Source organism: Danio aesculapii, chromosome 1, assembly GCF_903798145.1.
Source record: "Danio aesculapii chromosome 1, fDanAes4.1, whole genome shotgun sequence".
Lineage (NCBI taxonomy): Eukaryota > Metazoa > Chordata > Actinopteri > Cypriniformes > Danionidae > Danio > Danio aesculapii.
The window spans coordinates 14,269,913-14,295,185 of NC_079435.1; the positions used below are offsets into that span (position 1 = coordinate 14,269,913).

The following is a 25,273-nucleotide window of genomic DNA, read 5'->3' on the forward strand; positions in this document are numbered from 1 at the left end:
CAAATGTATGCGATGGACGGGATACAGCTGCGGATACGCACACGTATACCATCATTTTTGTAACACTATAACATTAATATTTTTACAGTACTGCTACGGTTGGGTTTAGGGTTGAGGTGGGGTAAAATACAATTTATTGGGTAATTTAAAAATTACCTAAATAATATTCGGTACATCTACTATTTTTACATCGCTGTGACGGTTGGGTATAGGGTTAGACGTTAATAAAATACAATAAATAGGAAATGTAATAAATATTATAAATAATTCTCGTTAACTTTTGACTGCAACCATATCTGATCTAGCAACAACCGAGACGTACGATTTCGCTTTTGGCGGGCATTGATTTCATAGAGTTTATATATGACTCATATATTTTGTTTCACAAACGATGGAAAACCAGTTTTGTCACAACATGAGGGTGAGAAAATGATGACAGATTTTTAGTTTTTTTGCTGAGTGATCTTTTTAATAGCGTCAGTTGTTCACTAGAGGTCGCCTTTGAACTAGAAATAAAAAAAAATCTAAAAGCGAGAAAAAAACCTCCCTTTTACCACGTCATATCCTGTTAGCTTAGCATCTAGATTGATTAAAAATGACCTCCGTTGGTTGATGGCACGAATAACCACGTATAACTACTAAACTTGAGTGGAATCACGTTATTTAACCGTAACTGTTGCTGTGGGAGAAATACTATTATGGCGGAGTTGTTTTCCTGTTGTTTTGGCTGCTGTGGAGACAATAACAGTGGCCACGTAACACTGAAGGAAATGCCCACGGTTCAACTGGACACTCATCACATGGGTGAGTTATGAATCTATAATTTCAGACACATTATATTAACCCATAATTGATACAGTCTGACAGTGTCGTAAACGGGCAGTGTTGTCGTCTCTATACGATGCAGTGCAATGAATATTTTAGTGCTGTCAGATAAACGTGTGTAGTAGATGGGAATGGGAAATAATCATCAGCAGTAAACGAACAAAATCAGTGCTGGTGATTAAGTATTTTTACGTAATCCGATTTCAACAACGACATATTTGTAACCGTTCGGTTATATTACTATTGTTACTCTTTTTGTCATTAATCAGTTACTTGACAATATTACTTAGTAGTACTACAAAACGGCAGTTTTTCCTAATTAACTAATTACCCCAATTTCTATTATTATTCTTAATAATACTATTAGTACTATTATACAAATATTCCTTTCTTAAAACATATCTATAGAAATATGTTGGTATAGGTTTTCTATATTTGGAGAGTTGCACAGAATGGCCACCTGTCAGACTGCTATCATTGGAGACCACACACGTATATAAATAAAGGTTATTTATATATTTAAGAAGATTTATTTGTCTTATTTTGAATAAATATACAACTTATTAAATAGTTTTTCATAATTTGCAACACTTAATTTGTGGCGTTTTTTAATGTTTTCGATGTTGTTGATAAACGGTGGATTTTTTTTATTCTTTCTGTTTTATTGATGCAGTACAGTATTATCCAAATTAACTTAAAGTATTAGTAAGTCCAGTTTATTATGATTCCTAAATGTAATCTCTTAAATTACTGACCACAAAATTATCATGTATTTTGTGCTCACTGTTCGGTAATTGACTAGATCACAGGTCTCAAACCCAATTCCTGGAGGGCTGCAACTCTGCACAGTTTTGCTCCAACCCTGATCAAACACAGCTGATCCAACTAATGAAGGTGTTCATGACTCTTTTAAACACCTTGATTATTTGGATCAGCTGTGTTTGATACGGTTAAAGCAAAACTGTACAGAGCTGCGGCCCTCCAGGAATCGAGTTTGAGACCTTTGGACTACACAGTTTGCAAGTAATCAACTTGTAACTACACATAACGAAAAGTGAATTAATTTCCCTTCCCTAAATATTATTCTATACAAGTTAATGTGAGAGACACGCTGGTTTAAAAGAAATTAAATTGTATTGATGATTATATTGCCTAGAATTTAATATATTACATTACATGACAAAGCCATTTTAGCATGTCATTTGTTGTCAGTAATGGAGTACACATTGTAAGTAATGTACAAAGCACCGCATACAAAATCTACAGATGAAATAAGCACCGTTACACATCAATTAAAGTAGAATAATGCAACAAATAATTGCAACAAAGTCCCTTAAAATAATTTTTTAATGATATTTTCAGGTACTGATGTTGTCATTGTAAAGAGCGGAAGACGCATATGTGGAACCGGAGGCTGTACTGCAAACGCCCCACTCCATCAAAACAAAAGCTACTTTGAATTCAAGATTCAGTCTACAGGTAAGGCATGATGTGTGTGAGCATTTATTATGTTTGTGCTTGGTTTCCAATGAGTGGCGTGGTTCAATACAGTACGATAAGCAATTATTTTGATTTTCACTGTCAGAAGTTGTGAATAGTTCCAAATTAGCGTACTCAAATAGTACTTGGCACAACCATGCAGTAAAAAGTACCTAATAAAATACCTAAAGTGTGGAGCTAGACTCACTTCAGAATGCTGACTGGTTTACAGAGTGCATGCTACAAAGGGAACAACTACAACACAGGAAGTGCTGTTTTTAAATACACAGCTGAAACAATAATGCAATGTCTAAGTGCAGACATCGTTGATAGCATGGTGAGAAATGAAAAGTCACAAACGGACGCATACCAAGAAGCAAGAATAGTATGTACTGCATGTCCTCCATTGTTGTTTTTAGAGCCTTATTCTTCACATACAAATGTCATTGATTGATACTCTTTAGTTTACACCACATCTATCAAGTGATGTTGATTTCAACTTTCTGGTGTACACCAATCCTACCAAGTAATCCTACTATTGGCAGTAGAACCACAAGCCTAATCAGAAAGCACTGGCTTGCTTGGTTTTGGGACTTGTGGAGCCTCGCATCGATTGATTTGCTCTTCAGTGTTTGGACCTTCAGCAGGGAAATTTAAACCACACTGGACTAGGCTTGGGCGGTAATACGTTGATATGGTATACCGCGGGATCTAAAAATAACAACAGTGTCAGTTTCAACACCGTTATACCATCATAAAAAGGCACTTAAATATTTCGGGTTTCGACCGAATGAGAAGGGAGACGTGGTAAATACGAACTAGAGGTCTGCATTCCCGCGGGACCCGACCAGATTTCTGGCGGTGCTGGAATAAATTTCCGAATAAAGCACGGAATAAAGTGTGTGTGTGAGAATGAGAGAGAGCGTAATGCTGTGTGTCGCTTGCTGCTGTCTATATATATGTATATGTGTGTGTGAATGAGAGAGAGCGTCCCGCACAGATCTCTAATAAGAACAAAACAAACAGGTGACCGCGAACCTCACGTCGCATTTACAGTATTCAGTTTCTGATTGGTTTAGGCACAAGCCAACAGTTTGGTGACGCTGTCTGAGCCTTACATCATAATTTTTTTTTATTTTGCACAGTAATACCGGATACCGAGGTAAAATAGGGAGGAGATTTGATGGTATCAAAATTTGGATACCGCCTAAGCCTACATTGAACTGAACTGAAGTTAAACTCTGAGAACTGGACTGACACCGTTTCAATTCACTAGAAGTTCTATGTTAAGCTGCTTTGACACAATCTACATTGTAAAAGCACTATAGAAATGAAGATGAATTGAAAAAAATTGAATTGAATCAGGATGACCCGTACTGAATCGTACTGTACTAAACTGAACCGTACCGTTCAATGGAAATGAGCCATCAATCACTAGTTTCTCCTAGTTATTAGGTGTGACTGCAGTGAACTTTGCTCCATGCAGGTGTCTGGGGAATAGGAGTGGCAACTCAGAAAGCAAATCTAAACCAGATCCCTCTGGGTCGAGACCCGCACAGCCTTGTGCTCCGGCAAGATGGCACCGTGTACCATAACAACGAAGAAAAGAACCGATTACCAGCTAACAGCTTGCCGCAGGAAGGGGACATTGTGGTGAGTCTTACAGGGATAGTGCATAAAAAATAAAACTTCATGTTAATTTACCTTCAGGCCTTATGAGACGCAGATGACCAAGTAGAGAAGTTAAAAAAAATATTAGAAAGAGTTGTCCTCTGGTATCCATATAATGGTGGTCCATGGATGTAATCCAGACCTTCCAATATTTTTATGATCCTGCAAGATTCTTAATTTAAACACAAAATAATCACAAATAATGTAAATAATCTCATAAAACATCCAAATCCAAAGCATATAATCAAATAATATTTATTTCAGTTAGCAATTAACTGTTTTACATGACTTATAGATGTTGCATACGCAGCGCATGTGATTTATTTGAGCATCCTTTGAAAAATGACATCTAACCTGTGCCCTTACGACGTACATTACATGGAAGTGGGGGGAATTGTTTTGCAGCCTATGCAGTAAGCAGACGTGGATAAAGAGCGAGTGAGTTACATGTGAAGTAAATGCAAAGATGCGATTAGACATCCTGTGGCGCAAATTGAGTGGAAAAAACTGCACAAATTGGGCGTTTTGTGCATTTGACGCGCTTCAACCTGCAAAAGAAAGTGAAAGCAAACATCTAACAAATGGAGCAATGGAGCAGACAGAAAAGAAAGCAGCTTACAGTAGCTACGTTTCCACCTATTTTAATGTGCATTTTTGATATACACATTAAAAAACAGTTGATGGAAATGCCAAGATGCGTATAAATTTTGAAAATGCGCATAAAAAAATGAATGCGCATTACTGAGTAGGATAAACTTTTTTTAATAAGAGAAGATGCACATCAACTGTGATGGAAACAATTTTACCGAACAAATTCCAGTATGCGCATTAAAAAAGGTCATGTGATGATGAAAATGTGTGTGAATGGACAAACCAGCTGGCTGGGCACATTGTAAAGCATCAAAAATGTTGTTTTGGTCATTCTAAAACGCCTTAACCGTTTCAGTATTAGTGTTATTATATTATTAATGACCTCCAGAATCAAGAGCATCTGCGCTCTGCGTCTCACGCCTTCAAACGCCACCACGCGTTCACTGCGTGTCAGGATTGCCTTCTAAGGTGCAAGTCATTTATTAAATGAAGAAGTGATTCACGCAGCTTCTCCCACCACAGCAAATTCCGTTTTTACTGTTGATATTTGGCGGAAGTTAATTAGAAAGTGATGATTCTGTTAGGTTTGACTGGATGGAAACGCTGCTTTATTCGCACGTCTTTTATGCGTCTTTTATCCAGTTTTGCACATAAAGTTCATTCGCATTTTAGGATGGAAACATAGCTAATGATGGAGTTTGGTTCAAGGATAACCGCTACTGGACGTGACCGAACTAAAATACATTATTTTTGCTTTAAAAGTGTGGCTGGTAGCCTATTATGATGTGCGTCAAATTGATAAATGATTAAAAAAAAAAAATTCTGGGAATTATCACCACAAAATCAGTCATTTTAATTGCAAATAAATCACCAAAAAGTTTTGAAAAATTCGAGGGTCTGGCTATCATATGAGATAAAAACAAACAAGCTTGCATGCAAATTATTATCACCCGCTGCTCCTTTCAATGTACTGATGTCTTATGAACTGAAACCATCACCAAATGCTACAAACTGAACATTATTTATAACTTTATTACCTGCTATTCACAGTCTGGGCAAGCGGCTCTGAGCATGTACACTGAAGTATGTACTACGAGCGTCTCGTTACATAATATGCACAGGTGCATCCTCTCTGTGGTAAACAAACCCAAGTGCTTCAGCTTACACCTGCAAACACATCAATAAAAATGAGATGCTCATACTGTATACTTCAGTGTACGTTCAGGTAATAATGAGGTAGATCATGTTCAATTTTCTGCACCGAGCTGTGCTTTTGGTTAGTGCATTAACGGGAGTCACAGGTAATAATTATGATTTGCATGCTTCTGTTTTTTTGAATATCAAAGCGACGGCACCCACTGACCTCCATTATATAGATGGATACCAGAGGACAATGGTTAAAGTAAAAACTTCTTTACTGTTCTACTCCAGGAAATTAGTCGCCGACATCTTGAATGGCCTGAGGGTGAGTTAAATGACAAGAAATGAAAATGTTTTGGGGAACTATATCACTTTAACAGCAGCAATGTTTAAATGGGATTTATTGGGGATAGATAAATGCATTTGTGTGCTTGGTATGGTCTGGGTCACGTTACAGGACTGAAAATATTTTGTCCGGGATTTCAGTCAGTTTAGATTTTTAATTCCAGATTATTTGGTAATGTGAGGCATTTACAGATTGAATCTTAAATTTAGCTTGTGCAGTCTTGTCTCAGCAGGTTGGCACTCTATTCACAGCACTCTTCTAACTCAATCAAAAAATTGTAAGAAGAAAATAACACTGAAGCTTAATGGTGGTGATGGCATTAAAGTCAAATTGGTTATAAGCTGTGTTAAGTTTGTTTTTCCTTCTAGGGATTGTGTTTAGGCTTTTAAATTTGCGAAGATTATCAAGAGGAACTAGGGCTGCACAATATATCGTTTCAGCATCAATATCGCAATATGAACATTCACAATAGTCACATACAGGGCTTGACATTAAAACCCACCAAATGCGGGGAGATTTCAGCTGTATTTGGTAAATCCTTAGTGTTGAGCCCTGAAAAGTTATGTGAAGTAAAAACTAATTGCTATGCGACACTGTGAAACCACAACCCATTTGTTCATGCTCATTGAGCAAGATCATATGCAACACAAAAAAGTGAAATGAATGAGAAGCCACGTGGACATAACACACAATCTAAATCAAGTTATTTTAGCTTGTCAAAGTCAAATTATATGCATATAAAATATATTTTCCCAAAAACAAAATTTGTGGCTAGTGAAAATGGTGAGTGGCCAGTAATGTTGGAAAACTATTAGCCACAGTGGCTGGTGCTCAAAGTTAATATCAAGCCCGTTGTCCCATCATAGGATATGCAATGTTGAGTTTATATATTATATATTATAATTTATCATTTTGTTTATGTGTTTTTGAGACCTGTGACTGTATAATGACTTTAAAAGCATTCAGGGATGAGACATTGTATTGTTTGTAACTTTAATAACGAGCAATTTTATTTAATTATTTTTATTATGCAATAATGTTAGACTCGGAAAATGATTGAACATTGTTTATTTCAGTTGTATATATTTTTTAAATTCAATTGATATATGCTTGTAGCTGCTTTATTATATTTTATTCAGATGCACTTTAGTATTACAAATTAGTATTACAGTATTTAGTAATATTAATTAGTATTACAAGTCGAGATTACATTTATGTAACACGAGCATGTGAATCTCTTTGCTTGCACATCGATTTCCTCTGCTCGTGCACAAAACTTCTTGCACACCCTCAAATACACGCTGCTCAAGCGCAGATTTTCTTGTGCACTCAAATAAACGCTGCTGAAATGCGATTTAGTGTGTTTATGTAACAAGTATGTCTCCAACATTTATTAGATTTGCTAGGAATATTTATAAATGTCTCCAATAGATCTACAGAGCGGCATTAATGTGTCCTGAAGTAAAGTGAAACGGCTATAAACTCCAGTAAGATAAAGTCATTGTATGCAGAGGCATAGATCTTTATCTATAAAGTATAATTATGGAAACTGTTCATCTTAACTGAAAGCTACGTCGTGTTTGCTGGCCTCACGCATCTCTCAGTCAGTCAGTCAGCATGTCACGTTAAAGGATTAAACAAATAACGCACAGCAGTACTACGGTTACAGAAAAGTTTGCGCTGTTCACTTACCTTTTAAAACATTTTGGTGCAATAATAACCTGCTATTAAAAAAAAAAAACAATGACTGAATGTTTTGAACGAGAAGCTGTAATGTAGCCGTGGCGGGAGGAATTCTGGTGTGGCGCCCCGCCATGGAAGAATTAATATACCAGAAACCATGCCTTCTCTATAGAATCATCCCAATCAATCTAAAATGATCAATTTTTTCCAAATAGAGATATCCAAGTCATCTGGTAAAATGGTATAAACAGTGTTCGATGTTTTTTTTTTTTTCAGTATCGTGCAGCCCTAAAAAAATATGTAAGAATCATAAATGTTTACTGGGCACAGGTCCTATTTTCTGCAATAATCCATTTTTTCGATAAGAGAAGATGCACATCAACTGTGATGGAAACAATTTTACCGAACAAATTCCAGTATGCGCATTAAGAAAGGTCATGTGATGATGAAAATGTGTGTGAATGGACAAACCAATAGGCTGAGCACATTGTAAAGCATCAAAAATAATCCATCAACCGGGGATGATGCTGTATTTCATGACAGCGTTGTTGCATTTTATATAGTGATTACGGAGTTATTTGTTCATCTGTAACATGAGAACACTACTATGTATAAACAAGCGGACATATGAGTGTTTTCTTGAAAGGAATGGCACTTGCAGTAAAAAGCATTTCATTTGCTGGTCGTTTGTTTTTAATCTAACAGCTTCAATAGTGTCTAATTTTGACTTCTCCCATATTTCTGCTTGAAGGGTGTTACATATGACCACGTGGAGCTGAATTTGTACCTAAACGGGAAGAATATGAACTGTCCAGCATCAGGCATTAGAGGAACTGTTTATCCTGTAGTTTATGGTGAGTATTTTACTGTTTTCCTATATTTCTTTTAGTCATGTGTATTGTAATTAGTTGAAAGCTTGGATCCTTTTTAGTGTCTAAAATGATTGTATGTACATAGAAACTAGACCATGTGTTAGGGCTGCGTAATATATCGTTTCAGCCTCAATATCGCAATGTGCGAGTCTGCAGTAGTCACACCACAGAATCTACAATATCAAGTCGAGATTATAATTAATCAGGGGCCACATTTCAGAACGTGTTATTTTACATTTGATTACTCATTTTCTGTACATCAATACTGGCAGAGACTCAGTGGTTAGCACTGTCACCTCACAGCAAGAAGGTCGCTGGTTCAAGTCCCGGCTGGGCCAGTTGGCGTTTCTGTGTGGAGTTTGCATGTTTCTCCGGGTGCTCCGGTTTCCCCCACAGTCCAAAGACATGTGGTAGTTGGGTAAACAAAATTAGCAAAATTAGTACTGAGTCGCAGCATAAAACATATGCCAGAATAGTTGGCAGTTCGTTCCACTGTGGCGACCCCTGATAAAGAAGGGACTAAACCAAAAGAAGATGAAAGAATGAATGAATGAGTATATCAGGACATAGAACCATAAAGTGCGGTTTATTTTTGTTTTGTTTTCATCTGTGCTTTGAGTATTGTGATTTGCATATTTTCGATTAATTTTGTATATTTTATGCAGATGCGCTTCCCTATAAAATCTTTCCAACCAATGTAAAACTCTGAATTCTTTCCAAATAGTTATAAAGTCATATTGTGAAAATATTCCCATATTAGGGCTGCACAATATATTTTCAGCATCAAAATCACAATGTGCACATTCGCAATAGTCACGTCGCTGGATGTGCAATGATAAGTCTGAATTTTATTTGAGAATTTTTCTTTTTTTTTAGTCCAAAAAATCTAAATTTCAAAGCAAAAACAATATAATTTTACTAAACCCATTGGCAGATTTTTTGCTTTTTTAGTTAAACTTGATTTTGATCTATTACTTCTGAAAGTAAAAACAAATATATTTCACTTGCTTTATGAGTTTTTTGTTATTTGGACTATGTTTTTTTTACATTGTGATCATTCAATTTATGTACCTTAATACTACTAGACTCTCCAGTAAAATCTTAAATGGAACTATTCAAAGCATCTAGTGAAACTGCGTTCACATTAGGCCTGCACGATATTAGCAAAATTTAACATTGTGATTTTTTTTATTTTGTAATATCTATTGTAATATGAATACAATTTCACCAGATGACTTAATATCTCTATTTGGAAAGAATTTATAATGTTAGATCGATTGCATCATCATAAAATCTAATAAACAATCTTTAAAATTTTTGGTGACCCCATTGAATGTGAATTGAATTGTATTTGACAGATTTTAGACAAGCTGTACAAAAAACTGATGAATTAATGTTTACTATGTGCATCTCCATAAAATCTAATAAACAATCTAAGCTTTTTGGGGTCCCGACACATTTTCATTGTTGTCTGTGCTGTTTGCAGTGCATTTCTGTATTTGCATGTGTTGTGAGTATTTTCATGCATCACAATCTAAAAATACAATTAAGAGAAAGATACAATTGAAATGAAGCGTTTTATTGTTTCCTGAGTCTAACACTATTCAAGTACAGTAACTGAGTGATAAAAATAAAATAATTCAATAAAATTAATTGTAGTTAAGGTCAAAAATGATACAATTTCTTCTATCTGAATGCTTTTAAACTCATCATACAATCACAGGCATCAAAAACACATGCAAATTATCAATCATAATACAAACTCAACATTGCATATTTCCTGCGATATGACTTTAGCGAATGATCACATTGCGGTATCGATGCTGAAATGATTTATTGTGCAGCCGTAGTTCATATCGCAGTATATATATAAAGAAATTAAATATCAAAATGTCCGATTTTTCCAATATCGTGCTGCCCTAATATATGTACACAAATAGGATTCAAGAATCTTTTGTGAAATAAAATGTCTAAATGTTTGAGGAATAATGTTACGTCGTCATTCAGATATATTTATGTATTCTACATTTAGTAAAAGATATAAAAAATGAATGATCATCAAAATAATTTGAATCATCTTTAAATGATTGAAAACCTTTTGCTTGCAATTGAGTAAATCTTAGTAGTTTGGAGAACATTATAAAGATTAATATTTTGGGGCTGCTCTATGATCCCTAAATGAAGTCCTTTAATACAGTGTTTCCCAACCCTGTTCCTGAAGGCACACCAACTACACATTTTCAACCTCTCCCTAATCAAACACACCTGAATCAACTCATCAGAACATTAGAAGAGACTCCACAACCTAACACGAATGGGTTAGATAAGGGAGACATACAAAATATGTACTGTTGGTGTGCCTTCAGGAACAGGGTTGGGAAACACTGATTTAATATATCATCATATTCTCATACTAAATATAATCTATTGTTACACTGAATGACATTTTAGTTGGTGTTTTTTGGAAATCATCTCATTCATCAGTCGCTTTTTTGTTCAGCAAAAAACATATAGCTGTATACCACTTTTATTGTGTTGTTAAAATTACAATCATAAGCCTTTTTCACACTCTGCAGTAAAAATAAACATGTGTTTTAAACATTAAGACAACCTTATTTTGATTGTACCTGTAATGTGCTGTATTGTGAAAATAATTTGCAGTTTCATCTTATTTTTGATTTATTAAATTGTAGGGGAAATGAGGTGTGCGTGTGCAAAAAGTTTAAGTAGACATCCTCCTAGTAATCAGTGTATTATGTGACGTTTAACATGCTTTGTCTTGTCCCTCACAGTGGACGATAGTGCAATATTGGATTGTCAGTTTGGTGACTTCTATCATCCTCCTCCACAAGGCTACCAGAAGATTCTCTTCGAGCAACAGATCTTTTAAATTTCACAATGTGCTGTTGTATATACTAAACATACTCCACAGGATTTGAAGTGCTGTGGGTATGATTGATTCCTAACTGGCTCAGACTGCTCAAAGGAGTTGAGTCAAAACGACAGACGACCTTCTGCTTTTCATGTGAACTTGTGCGATTTCATCATCCTGCACACTTATTTGTGCACTGATCTCAAAGTTTATTCGGCGCATCCGTCTTTATTTTGCACTGTGCTTTTACTTGTATATCAACATTGTACTGTTGTGATCATCTGGGTTTCTGTTTTAAGGCTGGTTTGAATATGAAACGGGTCATAAATTACAGCTGACAATCATGACTGAAACTTTATACATTTCAAGTGAGGCTGACCTAAAATGCTGAAACTGACTCAAAACACTGTAACACTGCATCACTTTTTCTGTTTGATATATGACCCACACACTCCATATTCATTACAATGAGTTTGATTTGTTTTATATATATAACTGTAAGAGCAACAAATAATAACTTGACATCTAGTTGATGGAAAAGGGTCAGAATGTAGATTTTTTTCCTATTAATCATCTGCTGAACTGCATCCCAATCATCACAAATACTGCAGAAGACCTTTTGGATTTCGCATGGAGCCAAGCTTCTCACGGAAATCAGTCAACTTTGGTGAAGGAAAAATCATGGTTTGGGGTTACATCCAGTATGGGGGTGTGTGAGAGATCTGCAGAGAGGATGGCAACATCAACAGCCTGAGGTATCAAGACATTTGTGCTGCCTATTACATTACAACCCACAGGAGAGGGCAAATTCTTCAGCAGGATAGCGCTCCTCATACTTCAGCCTCCACATCAAAGTTCCTGAAAGCAAAGAAGGGCAAGGTACTCCAGCATTGGCCAGCACAGTCACCAGACATGAACATTATTGAGCATGTCTGGTGTAAGATGGTGGAGGCGGCATTGAAGATCAACCGAAAGACTCTTGATGAACTCTGGGAGTCCTGCAGGAACGCTTTCTTTGCCACTCCAGATGACTTTATTAATAAGTGATTTGAGTAATTGCAGAGATGTATGGATGCAGTCCTCCAAGCTCATGGGAGTCATACACAATATTAATTCTTTTTCCACTGCACCATGACTTTATATTCTATAGTGTACATTATTTCTGTTAATTGTCAAGACTTTTGTCTAAGCAAAGTCAGACTTTACTGTCCTAATTAAATAATTAAAAATCAAGGCATGATCATATTTTATTTTGGTGAAATAAGCGTAATCTAGAGGCCTTTGCCTTTCATATAAGCCACTTCTGATAGCAAATGATCAAGTACTTTAAGTCAAGTTATTATTTGTTGTTCCTAAAGCTTGGAAACTATATATATAAATCCCACAGTCCTTCATCATGAGTTTCATATCATGTTGCTTTTGATATACGTTGTCTTATATAATTATTCCAGTGTGTACACAGCGCTAATATATAAAGTGTGACATTTGAAAGAGGTTAAGGAAAAGTAATATTGTTACTCGGGGTTAAATGATATCTAATCATTTATTTAGAAATGGTAATTCATTTCAAAGTTGTTTTTAATGAATGAATGAATGTTCAATATGGTGTTACTTTTTCTAAGTTCTTATCTGACATCTACGTGTTGAGTGTCTTTTAGCAATAAAGATTTTGCTTTTGTCATTTATGCATTAAGACTTCTTGTATCGGCTTTAATTTGCCATTTAAAACGATGCTGCCGCTTATTAAAATGCAAATTTCGACTTTAAGACCATCATCTCGCCGGCTACTGTAGTGCGCGGTGACGTAGCTTTTGCGTTCTTGGCGTACGCAAGCGGCTTATGTCAGCTGAGAGAACTTGCGCAATCACTGGTCTACGCACACTGACGCAAAACTAGGCTACTGTACGGGTCCAATCAAACACCTCGCTTTATATTCAAGAACATTTTACCCTAGAGAGGTGGCGTAAAACTGTAGTGTCCCTGTAAGGTAGAAATTGCTATCAAATGATGATAAAATAATTAAAAAGTTTAGAATTACAGGTACCATGTAGGACTCTGTGTCCGGTCTGCTCCGCACCACCCGGTTCTACGTACATGCACCATCATCCGTCCCCCCCAAAGTGAGAGGAAGTGTGATTCATTTCCGCGATTCGGATCTTTACAGTTATGAACGAGTTCAATAAAGGATCCAACAATTATTTAATTTTAACTTATTATTATTCTAATGTGACATATTATTACATACGAAGTGAAGTCCGAGTCGTTTATCCATCAAATCAATTAAATCCAATTTGTTGTGTTTGATTCAGACAGCCCTTGGAAAGATTAAAATGATTCAAAACCTATAATTTGCATACACAATGCTAAAATTTACTCAGCGGTTTTTGAAAGTTGTAAAAATAACTAAAGTTAAAATAACACAACGTGATCTGTGTCGATAATAAGATATTTTCACCTCTATCATATTTATAATATTCCTCAAAATCAAAGGGGTAGTTCATCAAAATTAGCTAATTTAATTGACTCACCCCCAGGCCGTCCTGATATATGTCGTTTTCTTCTGTAAAACATTAAATATTTATTTACTGATAACTCATTAGATTCAAAAACTAGTCAGTGAATATAGTCACTTCGAGAGTCAAAATAATCAGCCATAACATGGCTCCTACAGGGTCTTTAGAAAGTGAAACTGAACATTACTCACAGCATCATTACTATAATATACAGCCACTGCAAAGTATCCTGAGTGCATTTATGAGAAAGAGAACAAAATACCTAACGCATAATAGCATATCAATAGTTAGGCTACAAAGTCCCACATGAGCTACATTGTTGTATTGGTCAAAGCGGTTGTAAATGCTAGTGCAAGAAAGTTTGTTTTGGTAACCTATAATCAAAATCTAATCATTTGATTCCGCAATAGCCGTCTTTCTCTGATGACGTCAGTTTTAAAATATGCTTAGCCACGCCCCTCCAACTGTCAGTTTGCTGCAAGTGCAAGATGAGAGTGACTGCTGATTGATACACGATATAAAGTGGGTCTCAGACCGGACAAGGAGCACTGCATTAAATTCCATTGTTCCGTGTCATGTTTTTAAAATATGTACATTTATTTTACCACCCCTGCTAAACAAACAGCTTAAACTAGCCTAGGCTGGTTGGGTGGTTTTAGCCGGTTAACTAGCCTGGTTTTATATGGGGTTTAGGCCATTTCCAGGGGTAAAGTCTAGATTGGATACATGGCCAGCTGGAAGTGCAATATGCACATCAACATAGCAGCATTTTTTTATGACACTGTATAACAATAATTCATATTTTTACGGTACTGTGACGGTTGGGTTTAGGGTTAGGGTAGGGTCTTTAGACGTTAAAAATCAAATATTGGGTAATTTAATAGATAACGTAGATAATACTCGGTACAACTACTGTTTTTACGTTATTGTGGCGATTGGGTTAAGGGTTTGGGAGAGGGTAGACGTTAAAATATACAATTTATTGGGTAATTTAATAGATAACATAAATAATACTCGGTTCATCTACTGTTTTCACATTACTGTGACGGTTGGGTTTATCGTTAGGGTAGAGGTAAACATTAAAATATACAATTTATTGGGTAATTTAATAGATAAAGTAAATAATACTCGGTACAAGTACTGTTTTTACGTTACTGTGACGGTTAGGTTCAGGGTTAGGGTAGGGTCTATAGACATTAAAATATCCCTGCTGAAAAATCCAGCTTAAACCAGCCTAGGCTAGTCTTAGAGGGGTTTTGGCCATTTCCAGGCTGGTTTCCAGCCATTTCCAGCCTGGTCTTAGCTGGTCAGGCTGAAAAATGACCAGCTTAATCCAGCTAAAACCAACTTGACCAGGTTTAAACTGGACATAGCTGGTTTTGGCTGGGCTCCCAGCCTGGCTAGGCTGATCAAGCTGGTTTTAGCTGGTCATTTTCCAGCCTGACCAGCTAAGACCGGGTTGGAAATAGCTGGAAACCAGCCTGGAAACCAGCCCCTCTAAAACCAGCCTGGTCAACCAGCTAAAACCAGCCAACCAGCCTAGGCTGGTTTAAGCTGTTTTTTTCATTAGGGATACAATTTATTGGGTAATGTAATAGATAACGTAAATAATACTCGGTACAATTACTGTTTATAAGTTATCATGACGGTTGGGGTAGGGGTAAATGTTAATAAAATACAAGTAATGGGAAATTTAATAGATAACATAAATCATTTTTGTTAACTTCTGGCCGCAACCTGATCTAGCAACAACCATTTCCAGGCTGGTTTCAGCCATTACCAGCCTGGTCCTAGGTGGTCAGGCTGGTTTTAGCTGGTCATCTTCCAACCTAACAATTTTAAGACCAGGCTGGAAATGGCTGAAACCAGCCTGAAATTGCAGGGACAGAATTTTCGATGGAGTTTCTGTGCTCGCCTGCTGCTCCTAATGGCAATTGCATTTAAATGATTTTTCATCTCATTTTAGGCCTATGTTTGAACAATTAAACAAATAAGTATTTTAAATGGATTATATTTTAATTAAATTAAATATTGATGCAGAAAAAGAACATTATTAAATCGAAAATAATTACATCAAGCTTTCACCATAGGTTTATCAGCGACTGAAGAACTATTTACTCACCCTCATGTGGTTATAAACCTTTATCAGATTCTTTCTTCAGTTGAACACAAAGGAAGATATTTTTCAGAAAACCATTGACAGTAAGAAAAACAAATACTATGGAAGTCAATGGTTACAGCTTTTTAGCTTTCTTTGAAATATATTATTGTATTAAACAGAGGGAAAAACATGGTTTGGAAAAACTAAAGGTCGAGTAAATGATGACAGAATTTCAGTTTTGGGTGAACTATCCCCTTAATGTGACTCCAGAACCGCTTATTTAGCGAATCGGTTCATTAAAAGATCCGACTTATTGATTCGCGAATCGGACATCGCTACACCCCCCGCCCTCCTCTTCCTCCCCGAGCGGAGCTCCGCACGTCGGTCGGGACTACAGGCGCACACACATACACACAGAGCCATGGCCGAAAACGCCGGCTTGGAAAACCATCGCATTAAGAGCTTCAAAAACAAGGGGCGAGATGTGGAGGTAAGTCCGCTTGAAAGTTTGAACCCTGGGCTTTGTTTCGGCTCGTTTTCTTCCCCTTGAGCCTGTGTGGTTCTGGTTTTATGGTGTCAGAAGGGAGCGGGTGTTTGTAGATCCAGCAAGAGCATCATGGGGAGCGGGCGCGGCCTACATAGAGGCCTCTTTAAACACATTTCCCTTCAATATTCTACAGCTCATCGCAGTTTATATAGGGATTTATGCGGTTCTAGTGCTTTGTCTAGTCGTGTAAAATCAATCCGGATTTGTTTGTTATGTTGGTTTGGTAACTCCGCGAATAGTTTTGCATTAAAACTGCGCTGGGCCAAAAAACATGCAGATTTATCGTGCTAGCATCGATGCTAACTGCTAAATGGTTAGCAGTCGGCAGTTAATCGTCTAATTAATACGTTTACTCGTGTTTTGTCGTGTCCACGCATTTAACATTCTTGTATACAATTAAAACACCTTAAACATGAGCGAATAACGTAAAGTATAACTTGTGGATCAGATACATGCGCCAGAGACAGGTGTGTTAACACCGGCTTTAGCAAGCTCTCCAGAACTGAACTAGTGACCAGTCACACCTCAACGTCTGACCTCTTTAATGCTTGTTCAGTCACGCCAGGTTAGCAGCCCTTCTGTAGGATATTTAACAAACGTGTTCGTTGATTTAAGCCGAAAGTGGTTGTTTTAGTGAAGGTGTCATTGTGAAATGTCAGCTGCTTCACTTCTTTTCCTCTTCATAAAGATTGCCCTTTGGTGTGGTAGTTAGCTTTCCCTGTAGATACACCAAAGCTAAACAAACCTCATTTTATTTTCTGTAAACTGGAATGAAAAAACTCCAGATGGTAGAGTTCACCAAAATCTAGGCTGCATCAAAGCGACCTAGAAATATTAGTAAGCCAGGATGTGCTGTAAAAATTATGCATTATGTAATACAACAACTGAGTTTTTCTCTATTTTCCACAGTTGCACATAACTGGTTTTTAACAAGTAATTTCAGTTATTTTCTTGGCTAACCTGCATAGAGCTGGACATGATGTATGACATTTTAACCCTGTCATTTGCCTCTGCCAGTAATACAGATGACCAAACAGAAATTAAGCTGTTATGTAAAACATGAGCGCTTTCATAGTCAGTCGTCATATCAAGTTAATAAATGCAAAGTACAGTACTGTTTATTGATTGATTAGGCTTTAGCTACATATATGCAGGACAATTACAGAGCATGTAGTTATATACTCTATAGCCAGTTTTATCTGGTTCATTGTTTATATTGTGCTACAGTGTGTGTAGCACAATCGCCTCACAGCAAGAAGGTCGCTGGTTCGAGCCCTGGCTGGGTCCAAAAACATGCGGTATAGGTGAAGCTAAATTGTCTATTGTGTATGTGTGTGAAGGAGTGTGTATGGATGTTTCCCAGTGATGGGTTGCTGCTGGAAGGGCATGCGCTGCGTTAAACATATGCTGGATAAGTTGGCGATTCATTCCACTGTGGCGACCCTATATTAATAAAGGGACTAACCCAAAAAGTGAATGAATGGAGATGTAAGCTATTTTGGCCAGCGATGTATTTAAAGTTGGATATATTACAGCTGACTTCATTCACATACATACATACAGTAAATTTACATAAAGCAGTATATGCTGTTGCTAATTCCAGCTGCTTGATTGTTTATCCACTTAAGTCGTGACCTATAAAATACAGTTTCTGGATTCAAGCCGCTACTCATTTGAATTGAGAAAATATTTGTTTATGACCACTTTTTAGTCGTATCACACATTAAAGTGGATTTATCATGGTGTACACTACATTCTTTGCACTTGCTGCGTCAAAAACACCAACATTTTAAGATTTTATGAAAAATTAATCACTTTCTGGCCAAATGATATTAGGCATGGATTTGTATATATATATATATATATATATATATATATATATATATATATATATATATATATATATTACGTTCGTAATTTTTGAAAGTATTACAGCGCTTCGTAAATGTTTATTAATACCTTTTGTTGAGCCTTCCCATACAGTTTAATATAGCGATTGAACCCGGAAGCCGCTTCACGTGACGTGAAACTCAACAAGCGGATTGTTCGAAATGTAAGCTTTGCTTGTTTGTCACAGCATGTAATTAGCTACAAAATGCTACAAAATTTTTATATAACATTGGATACATGCATAAGCATATGAACAGTACTTGCATACAAGACTCGCATGTAATACCATAAAGCAAATTTTCAACTGTTTAATTGTTTATATGATCTCAAAATATAGACTATTACTGCTCATTAGGGCTAATTGATTGGGGAAAATATCTAATTGCATTTTTTTGTACAGATATTGCTATTTTGATTTAATTTGCGATTTTAATTTTGTTGTCAATTTAGGTGCTGGTTGTTGTATTTCCTCATGCAGGCAACAATTACAAATGACCTGTTTTTGTTTAGTGTCTGTGACTTTAAAACCAAAATATTCCCATATTACTGATGTGCTGTTTTTCTTTAATATTAATTTGCCTATTAATGCTACTGAAGCGGCAGACGCCATCATACCACTCTTCCGCACTTTTCTGTTTGTTTGTTTTTTTTTATTGTGGGCATTCCGCATTGTTCGGTCGTACAATTCTGATTGGGCAAAACGAAAGTGTGCTCACTCAATTGCTTTGTAAGACCTGTCACACACAGACGACAGTCATGCATTTGCTCTGGACGGGGGAAATTAAATAATACATATACTTTTCATATCGCAGCCTCTTGCGATTTAGCTAATCGCAGCGTTTTAAATTGCGATAGCGATTCAAATTTGATTAATTGCACAGCCCATGCTCATCTCAAATCTGTTAATTTTGACTAAGCAATATGTATTTTGAAAAGCACAGTACAGGTTAGGGCTTGGGGAAAATCCATAATTATAAAACCATAATTATCATAATATATATTTTTTTCGATAATTACCGTTTGATAAGTGTTTGATAATGTTTACACACAATGCATAACGCTGCACTTCCGGATGCTGCACGTAGTATTAGTTTACAGCCATACAGTGTTTGTTGCACTTGGAGGAGTAAAAAAAATTAAGTTAAACAAAAAATAAGGTCACAGACACTAGCCACGTTGCCACCCACCTATTTTATGTGCATTTAGACATAAACAAATGGTTGATGGGAATGCCAAAATGCGCATATATTTTGAAAATGCTAATAAAAACGTGCATAACTGGATAAATGTTTTATTTGATAAGAAAAGATGTGCATAAACTATGATGGAAACACCCTGATGGAGCAAGTTATTTATTAAATGAAGAAATGATTCGCACAGCTTCTCCTACCGCAGCAAATTCAGTTTTTACTGTTGATATTTGGCGCAAGTTAATCAGGAAGTGACGATTTTGTTCTCTTTCACTTGTTGGATGGAAACGCTGCTTTATTCACACTTCATTTATGCGATAATCCAGTTTTGTGCATAAAGTTAACTAGCATTTTTAGATGGCATCATAGCTATTGTTAACAAGAAACGTCACAAAACTTCAGTAGTCTGGAGCTATATAGTTTTTTGAAATGCAACACTAAACAGAACAACATGCAATGCAAGCTGTGCAGACGACTTGTGCTATCAAAAACAGGCAATTATTGACAATCAATAGATCAAGTAATTGTTAGCATCCCTAAATAAAATATATTGAAGGATATTTCCCCCTAAATTCACCATACTCACCATTAAAAGAAGAGTTCATCCAAAACTGAACATTCTTTCACCATTAACCCACCTTTTACTTGTTCCAAACCTGTTTTACTTTATTCTGATGAACAATAATATACAATAACTTGTAGGGTAATGTTTAATGCTGAGAAATGATTAAGATTGATCTTTTCTTTATTATTTTCTTATTTATATTGTCAGACAGCTAAAACATTTCACAAAATGTGTTAAATCAGCCACACAAAGGGATCTGCAATCTGAAAATCCTTTAAAATGGATAGATATTAAGATATGATGATAAAAATATGATATGAAAGATATGGTTTTAAAGATTATCGCACAAATAAAATCAACTCAACTACATAATCAAACATAGTTAAGTTGAAACGCATCTATTTGAACATTACGTCTAACCAAGAGGACCATCATAATAAGAGACTGAACTCGCATTCAAATGGGTGTTAGTATAATCAAGGTGCTGCGATCACATTTATGATGAACTCATTTGCTCTCGTACCCTGTTGATACTAGACATCATTATCATCTTCTGCCGTGGGCTCATCTGTATAACCCCTGAGGCCTCCTTTAAGATTAATGGTGTGAATTGACTGCAACTGCAGGGTCCCGGTGTGACTCAGCCATCAAACACACACACGGCTTTGGGTGAAGCCAGCAAAGCTGTCCCCTTCTGCAGCTATTCCGGGAATTTGCAAAGCAGATTCAGATTTCTCATCTTGTGTTCCTAAGAGTGAAAAGCTTGTGCATGACCCATTTGATGTGGCCAGCAACGGACTGTGGGATACTTGGGCTCATTAGCTACTTGATTTAGCCCAGAACACTGTAATCGTGCCGAACTGAGAGAGCGACAAGTGCTGCTGTGTTTGACATTGCTAAATGTCTGTGGAAAATGAAACAAAGCCACTTGATTTTGTCTGCCGTGTCACATCCTCTCACGCTACAAGCCGGATACAAACAGGGTCAAAAGAGGGTCAGAAGAGTTCATTGTGCTTTACAATTTGCACAATGTTGATAATACATTTGTGGTTATGAAGGTTAGGTGTTGGCTCTGAATTTACGATTCGATTTGGATTTACAAACTCTTCTGATCTGGATTCAGTATCGGTTTGTTTTGGTTTTATCTAGTTTTATGAGGAAAAAAAACTACCTGTTCTCAGGCTGTAAAATATACATAGAGCCTTTCAGTTCATACATTACAATATATAGAAAATCAAGACAGTGTGAGTTAATTGTTCTTCAGTTCATTGTTGGAATTTGCCTTTCATAATTCTATTATAGGTTTATTCAGATGTGAAGGCATCTCAAGCGATGGCAGTATAAGGAATATATACTATAGTGCATATTCATATTTATTTATAGTGCAAACTATCATTTTAGATATTTAATTTGTAGCTAAAGGATAAGAATGAACATAAAATGGCTTGATGTAAATGGAATGTTGTGTGACATTTACGAGCTGTTTTATTAAAGGGTTTTCATGGTTGAAACAATCACAATGCTTATCCTTATGTTGTATTGCTTCTCTCAATATAATTTTGTGACATTAATCGTAGTAAATAGTAAGAAATTGTTTTACAATTGTCAATATTACTAAAAACACTATTGTCAAGATTATCAAAATGCTAATTTCTGGAGTTTCATTATCTGACTGAGTTTGAAAGCTTGTACTTCTTGTTACATCTGTGAAATAACATGCTAAGCTTATTGTGAAAATCAAATGACATTTTGTCCAAAGCTTTATTTTTAATGAAGTTTATATAGAAATCATGCTAAAGCCAGGGCAGTACCTTTTCAAAATTAGCATTTGTATTTAAAAGATTCATAATGCTGGCATCTTAAAAAGCATTTACAAGTATAGTGTTTATATTAGTCTTTAAAAAGTAATTCTTTTTGAATCCCTTGAAAAGGTATAACACTTGTGACAGTTTCTTTGTACCTTCATTTTATAGTGTAGGTTACTTGGGTTTATTTATTTATTTTTTTAAAAATATTTCTCACTTAATTCTGTTGAAAAAGTTGGTGCATACTTTCAGGACCACCTTTACTCAAAATTACTCAATCTAATCATGCTTATATGAAGCAGCTTACATACCTGTTTCTATGACCGCACCTGGAGGAGTTTTGAAGAACTATCCTGGATCATGTCAAATCGTCAATCATCATCAAATCCTATTCAGTAATCCACAAATGAAGAACGGACACTTGGAGATTAATCAATGTTGTCACGCCAGCCCTATTATGACCCGTTTCCTCTCAGTGGTACTGTATGTTTCGGTACGGGTCGGTACGCTTTCATTGGCGTTTCCACTGACAAAAGGTACCTAAAAGCGAACCGTACTGTAACAATTTTTGGGTACCCTTTCCAATGGGTACCTACCACTACCAAAAGGTGGAGCTAGACGCACAACTGAACACTATTGATTTACAGAAAAACAGAAGAGTTTTCGTGAGAGGGATGCCCAAAAAAACAAAGAAGAAGCCGGAAAAAACAAGGGAGCAAATGATTCTTTCAGCAGCCTAAAAGATGAACAAGCTACAATGTTTAACTATTATCATCACCTTTTGTTCTATTATGAACTCTGGAATGACGGAATTACTCTCTAACAGAGGTCACATGTGCTGGTCAAGATTAAAGATGCAGATAAGAGGTTTGCACTGACTGTGGGCTATATTTTGTGTTGTTTTCGAACCCAAATAAGGACTAAATGTATGCTGAGTGTAGTTTTTTTTTGTAGTTGGTAACATATCGGAGACTGTAAGAGTCTGAATGTGTTCATATGTATTGCATTTATTTATTTAGTTTATATAATTAGGCTCAGGTTTGAGCTTACATACCTGTTGCTATGAAGAACTATCCTGGATCATGTCAAATCGTCAATAATCATCAAATCCAATTCAGTAATCCACATATAAAGAATGGACCCTTGGATATGAATCAACGTTGTCAAGCCAGCCCTATGAAACTACTTTAAGTACAGCCCTGACTTGAATTATATCCAGCTATTTTACATGTGCCAGATGAATTAGCTAAATCACATGCGGGTTGTACTGTGTTTGCACATTTGGCCGATTCATTTATCCAAAGGCGGCTAAATTGCAAAATTCAAATACAAAATCAGTTTGTGTGTTTAGACCTGGTGTTGTGATGCAGTTTAAGCAATGCAAAGTGAATTAGGCTAAATATTGGTGGAAATTGCGTCCACATTCAAAAACGCATTTGATCAGATTGCTTTTGTAATGTAAACATTCATGACATTGAATGCACTCCTGTTGTGAGAGAGTACACCAAGGCAAAGTGTATATTTTTTGCTGTGCTGTCCACATATTTCACATTTTCCGGCTTCCGCACATGATCGTAAGCTGTGTAGCAAATGGTTTGTTCATTTAATAGTGCACATCGCAGTGAGCGCTTCATCTAAAATGATGTATAGAGTAATGAAATAAATTGGAACCGTAATCTCTCCACTGACCACATGGCACATTGATACCAGGTAAACACAGGGATGGTGTGTTCGGTAGCGATTCAAATGGATGAGTTTGACGTAGTGAGCATCATGATCTAAAAAAAAAGTCAACCCTGATGTTTGTGGCTATTTTGCAGTCAGCCTATTTATTAGTATGTCGTAGACCTAACAGGAGTGAGACAGCATGTTCTCAGACCACGCTGGCAACAAGACAAGCACATGCACACATACTGTGTCATTATGCTGGTGTGGAGAGTGCCAAGCTGTCATGTCATAGGCAGAGCATCGGTCCGCTGACTCCTGGAGCGCTTCCTCTCGGCTCTGCCCTCGCTGCTGTGACTCATACATATCCTATTTGCTGTTAAATACCATTCATGTTGACAACTCAGGAATCTGCTTTGTAATGAGTATTTTTTTGTGTTTTTTCCATCACGATATTTGGCCTACGGTTTAAGCCATGGTGCTTTTGCTGAACAAACCAATTTGAATCTGGCATCAATTGGAATGCAGTTTTTAATTGATTTCTAACGAAAACACTGACCGTTTTATTCTGACATCGGTACATCGCTATTTTATAAAATTATTATTATCGCTATAGGAGTCTAGACCATTTTGAGGGATGTAAACAAAAACAATGGCCACAGCATATTTCCTGTTTTACATTTTTAATATCTATAGCTTTCGAGCATCCAAGAGGAGCCACATATTGATAAAAATTGTTATGATGGCGGTTTTAACAGTAAATTATGATTGAATTGTCTCTTGTTACATTCCTGAAACAGTTTGATAACAAGCAGGAAAAGTTCATGGGTCAATGACCACATTGAAATGGTCTATATGCAAATCGCAGAGAAGTGCAATAAGTTAAATACGTTTCATGTGCCAAGCGTTTGTTTTCTTCATGCATAAAGGTTTATCCAAATCTGACCGCGCAGATGAGATCTTGACGATCATCATTCCCGCCTCTCCAGCAGGTGCTGTTACTAAAGCTAAAAATAAGTGCTAATGCTGGGAGACAAGAGAGAAAAATGACAATAGCTATTAAGAATCCGAATTTCTGCTTGGGTTTTCAGTCATTCATGGCGTTTAAGTCTAAATAATTGCAAATATTTAGCTTAGAAAAAGATCAATTACCGGATTATTTTAGTTTTTATTATAACATTAAATTTATTTTTTTAATTGCTGATAAAATAGCATTTTACAAGTTAGTATATTGTAAAAAATAACATCATCACAACACTGAACAACAACATTGTAACTAGAGTTGTCACAAAACTGTAATTCGATACCAATTGATACTGAAGTTTTAAAAATATCTGTTTCATACGTACATTTGAGCGCTACTGAGCATGTTCTTAAATAGCTCTGATTTGCCATTGTGTTCACCTGCTCAACGAAAATGACTGTGATTGGCCGTAAACGTCATCGCTTCACCGAAGTCACCGCTGTTTACTGAGTGTAACCACAGATACAGGGACAGTGGAGTGTTTTAAAGTCATG

At 36.3% G+C, this 25,273-nt stretch overlaps 2 protein-coding genes across 2 annotated transcripts in view; both read left to right on the forward strand.

Moving 5' to 3' along the window:
• The first annotated feature begins 288 nt into the window (after window positions 1-288).
• Window positions 289-13,160, forward strand: spryd7a (SPRY domain containing 7a). Its single transcript, XM_056456639.1, has 5 exons — window positions 289-804; window positions 2,188-2,304; window positions 3,791-3,957; window positions 8,487-8,589; window positions 11,400-13,160. The coding sequence occupies exons 1-5, from the start codon at window positions 699-701 to the stop codon at window positions 11,495-11,497; spliced, it is 591 nt and encodes a 196-aa protein (XP_056312614.1). The 5' UTR covers window positions 289-698; the 3' UTR covers window positions 11,498-13,160.
• A 3,292-nt stretch (window positions 13,161-16,452) lies between these two features.
• The window catches only part of kpna3 (karyopherin alpha 3 (importin alpha 4)), a 39,683-nt gene continuing 30,862 nt past the window's right edge, over window positions 16,453-25,273 (forward strand). Inside the window, exon 1 of the mRNA XM_056456640.1 lies at window positions 16,453-16,583. Within this exon, the coding sequence (XP_056312615.1) occupies window positions 16,515-16,583 (69 nt within the window). The 5' untranslated portion in view covers window positions 16,453-16,514. The remainder of the gene's footprint in view (window positions 16,584-25,273) is intronic.

Coding starts and splice junctions, on each gene's coding strand:
- spryd7a (XM_056456639.1), top strand. CDS start 699: ATGGCGGAGTTGTTTTCCTGTTGTTTTGGCTGCTGTGGAGACAATAAC. Junction 3,958..8,486: donor CGCAGGAAGGGGACATTGTG/GTGAGTCTTACA, acceptor TTCTGCTTGAAG/GGTGTTACATATGACCACGT. Junction 8,590..11,399: donor TGTTTATCCTGTAGTTTATG/GTGAGTATTTTA, acceptor TGTCCCTCACAG/TGGACGATAGTGCAATATTG.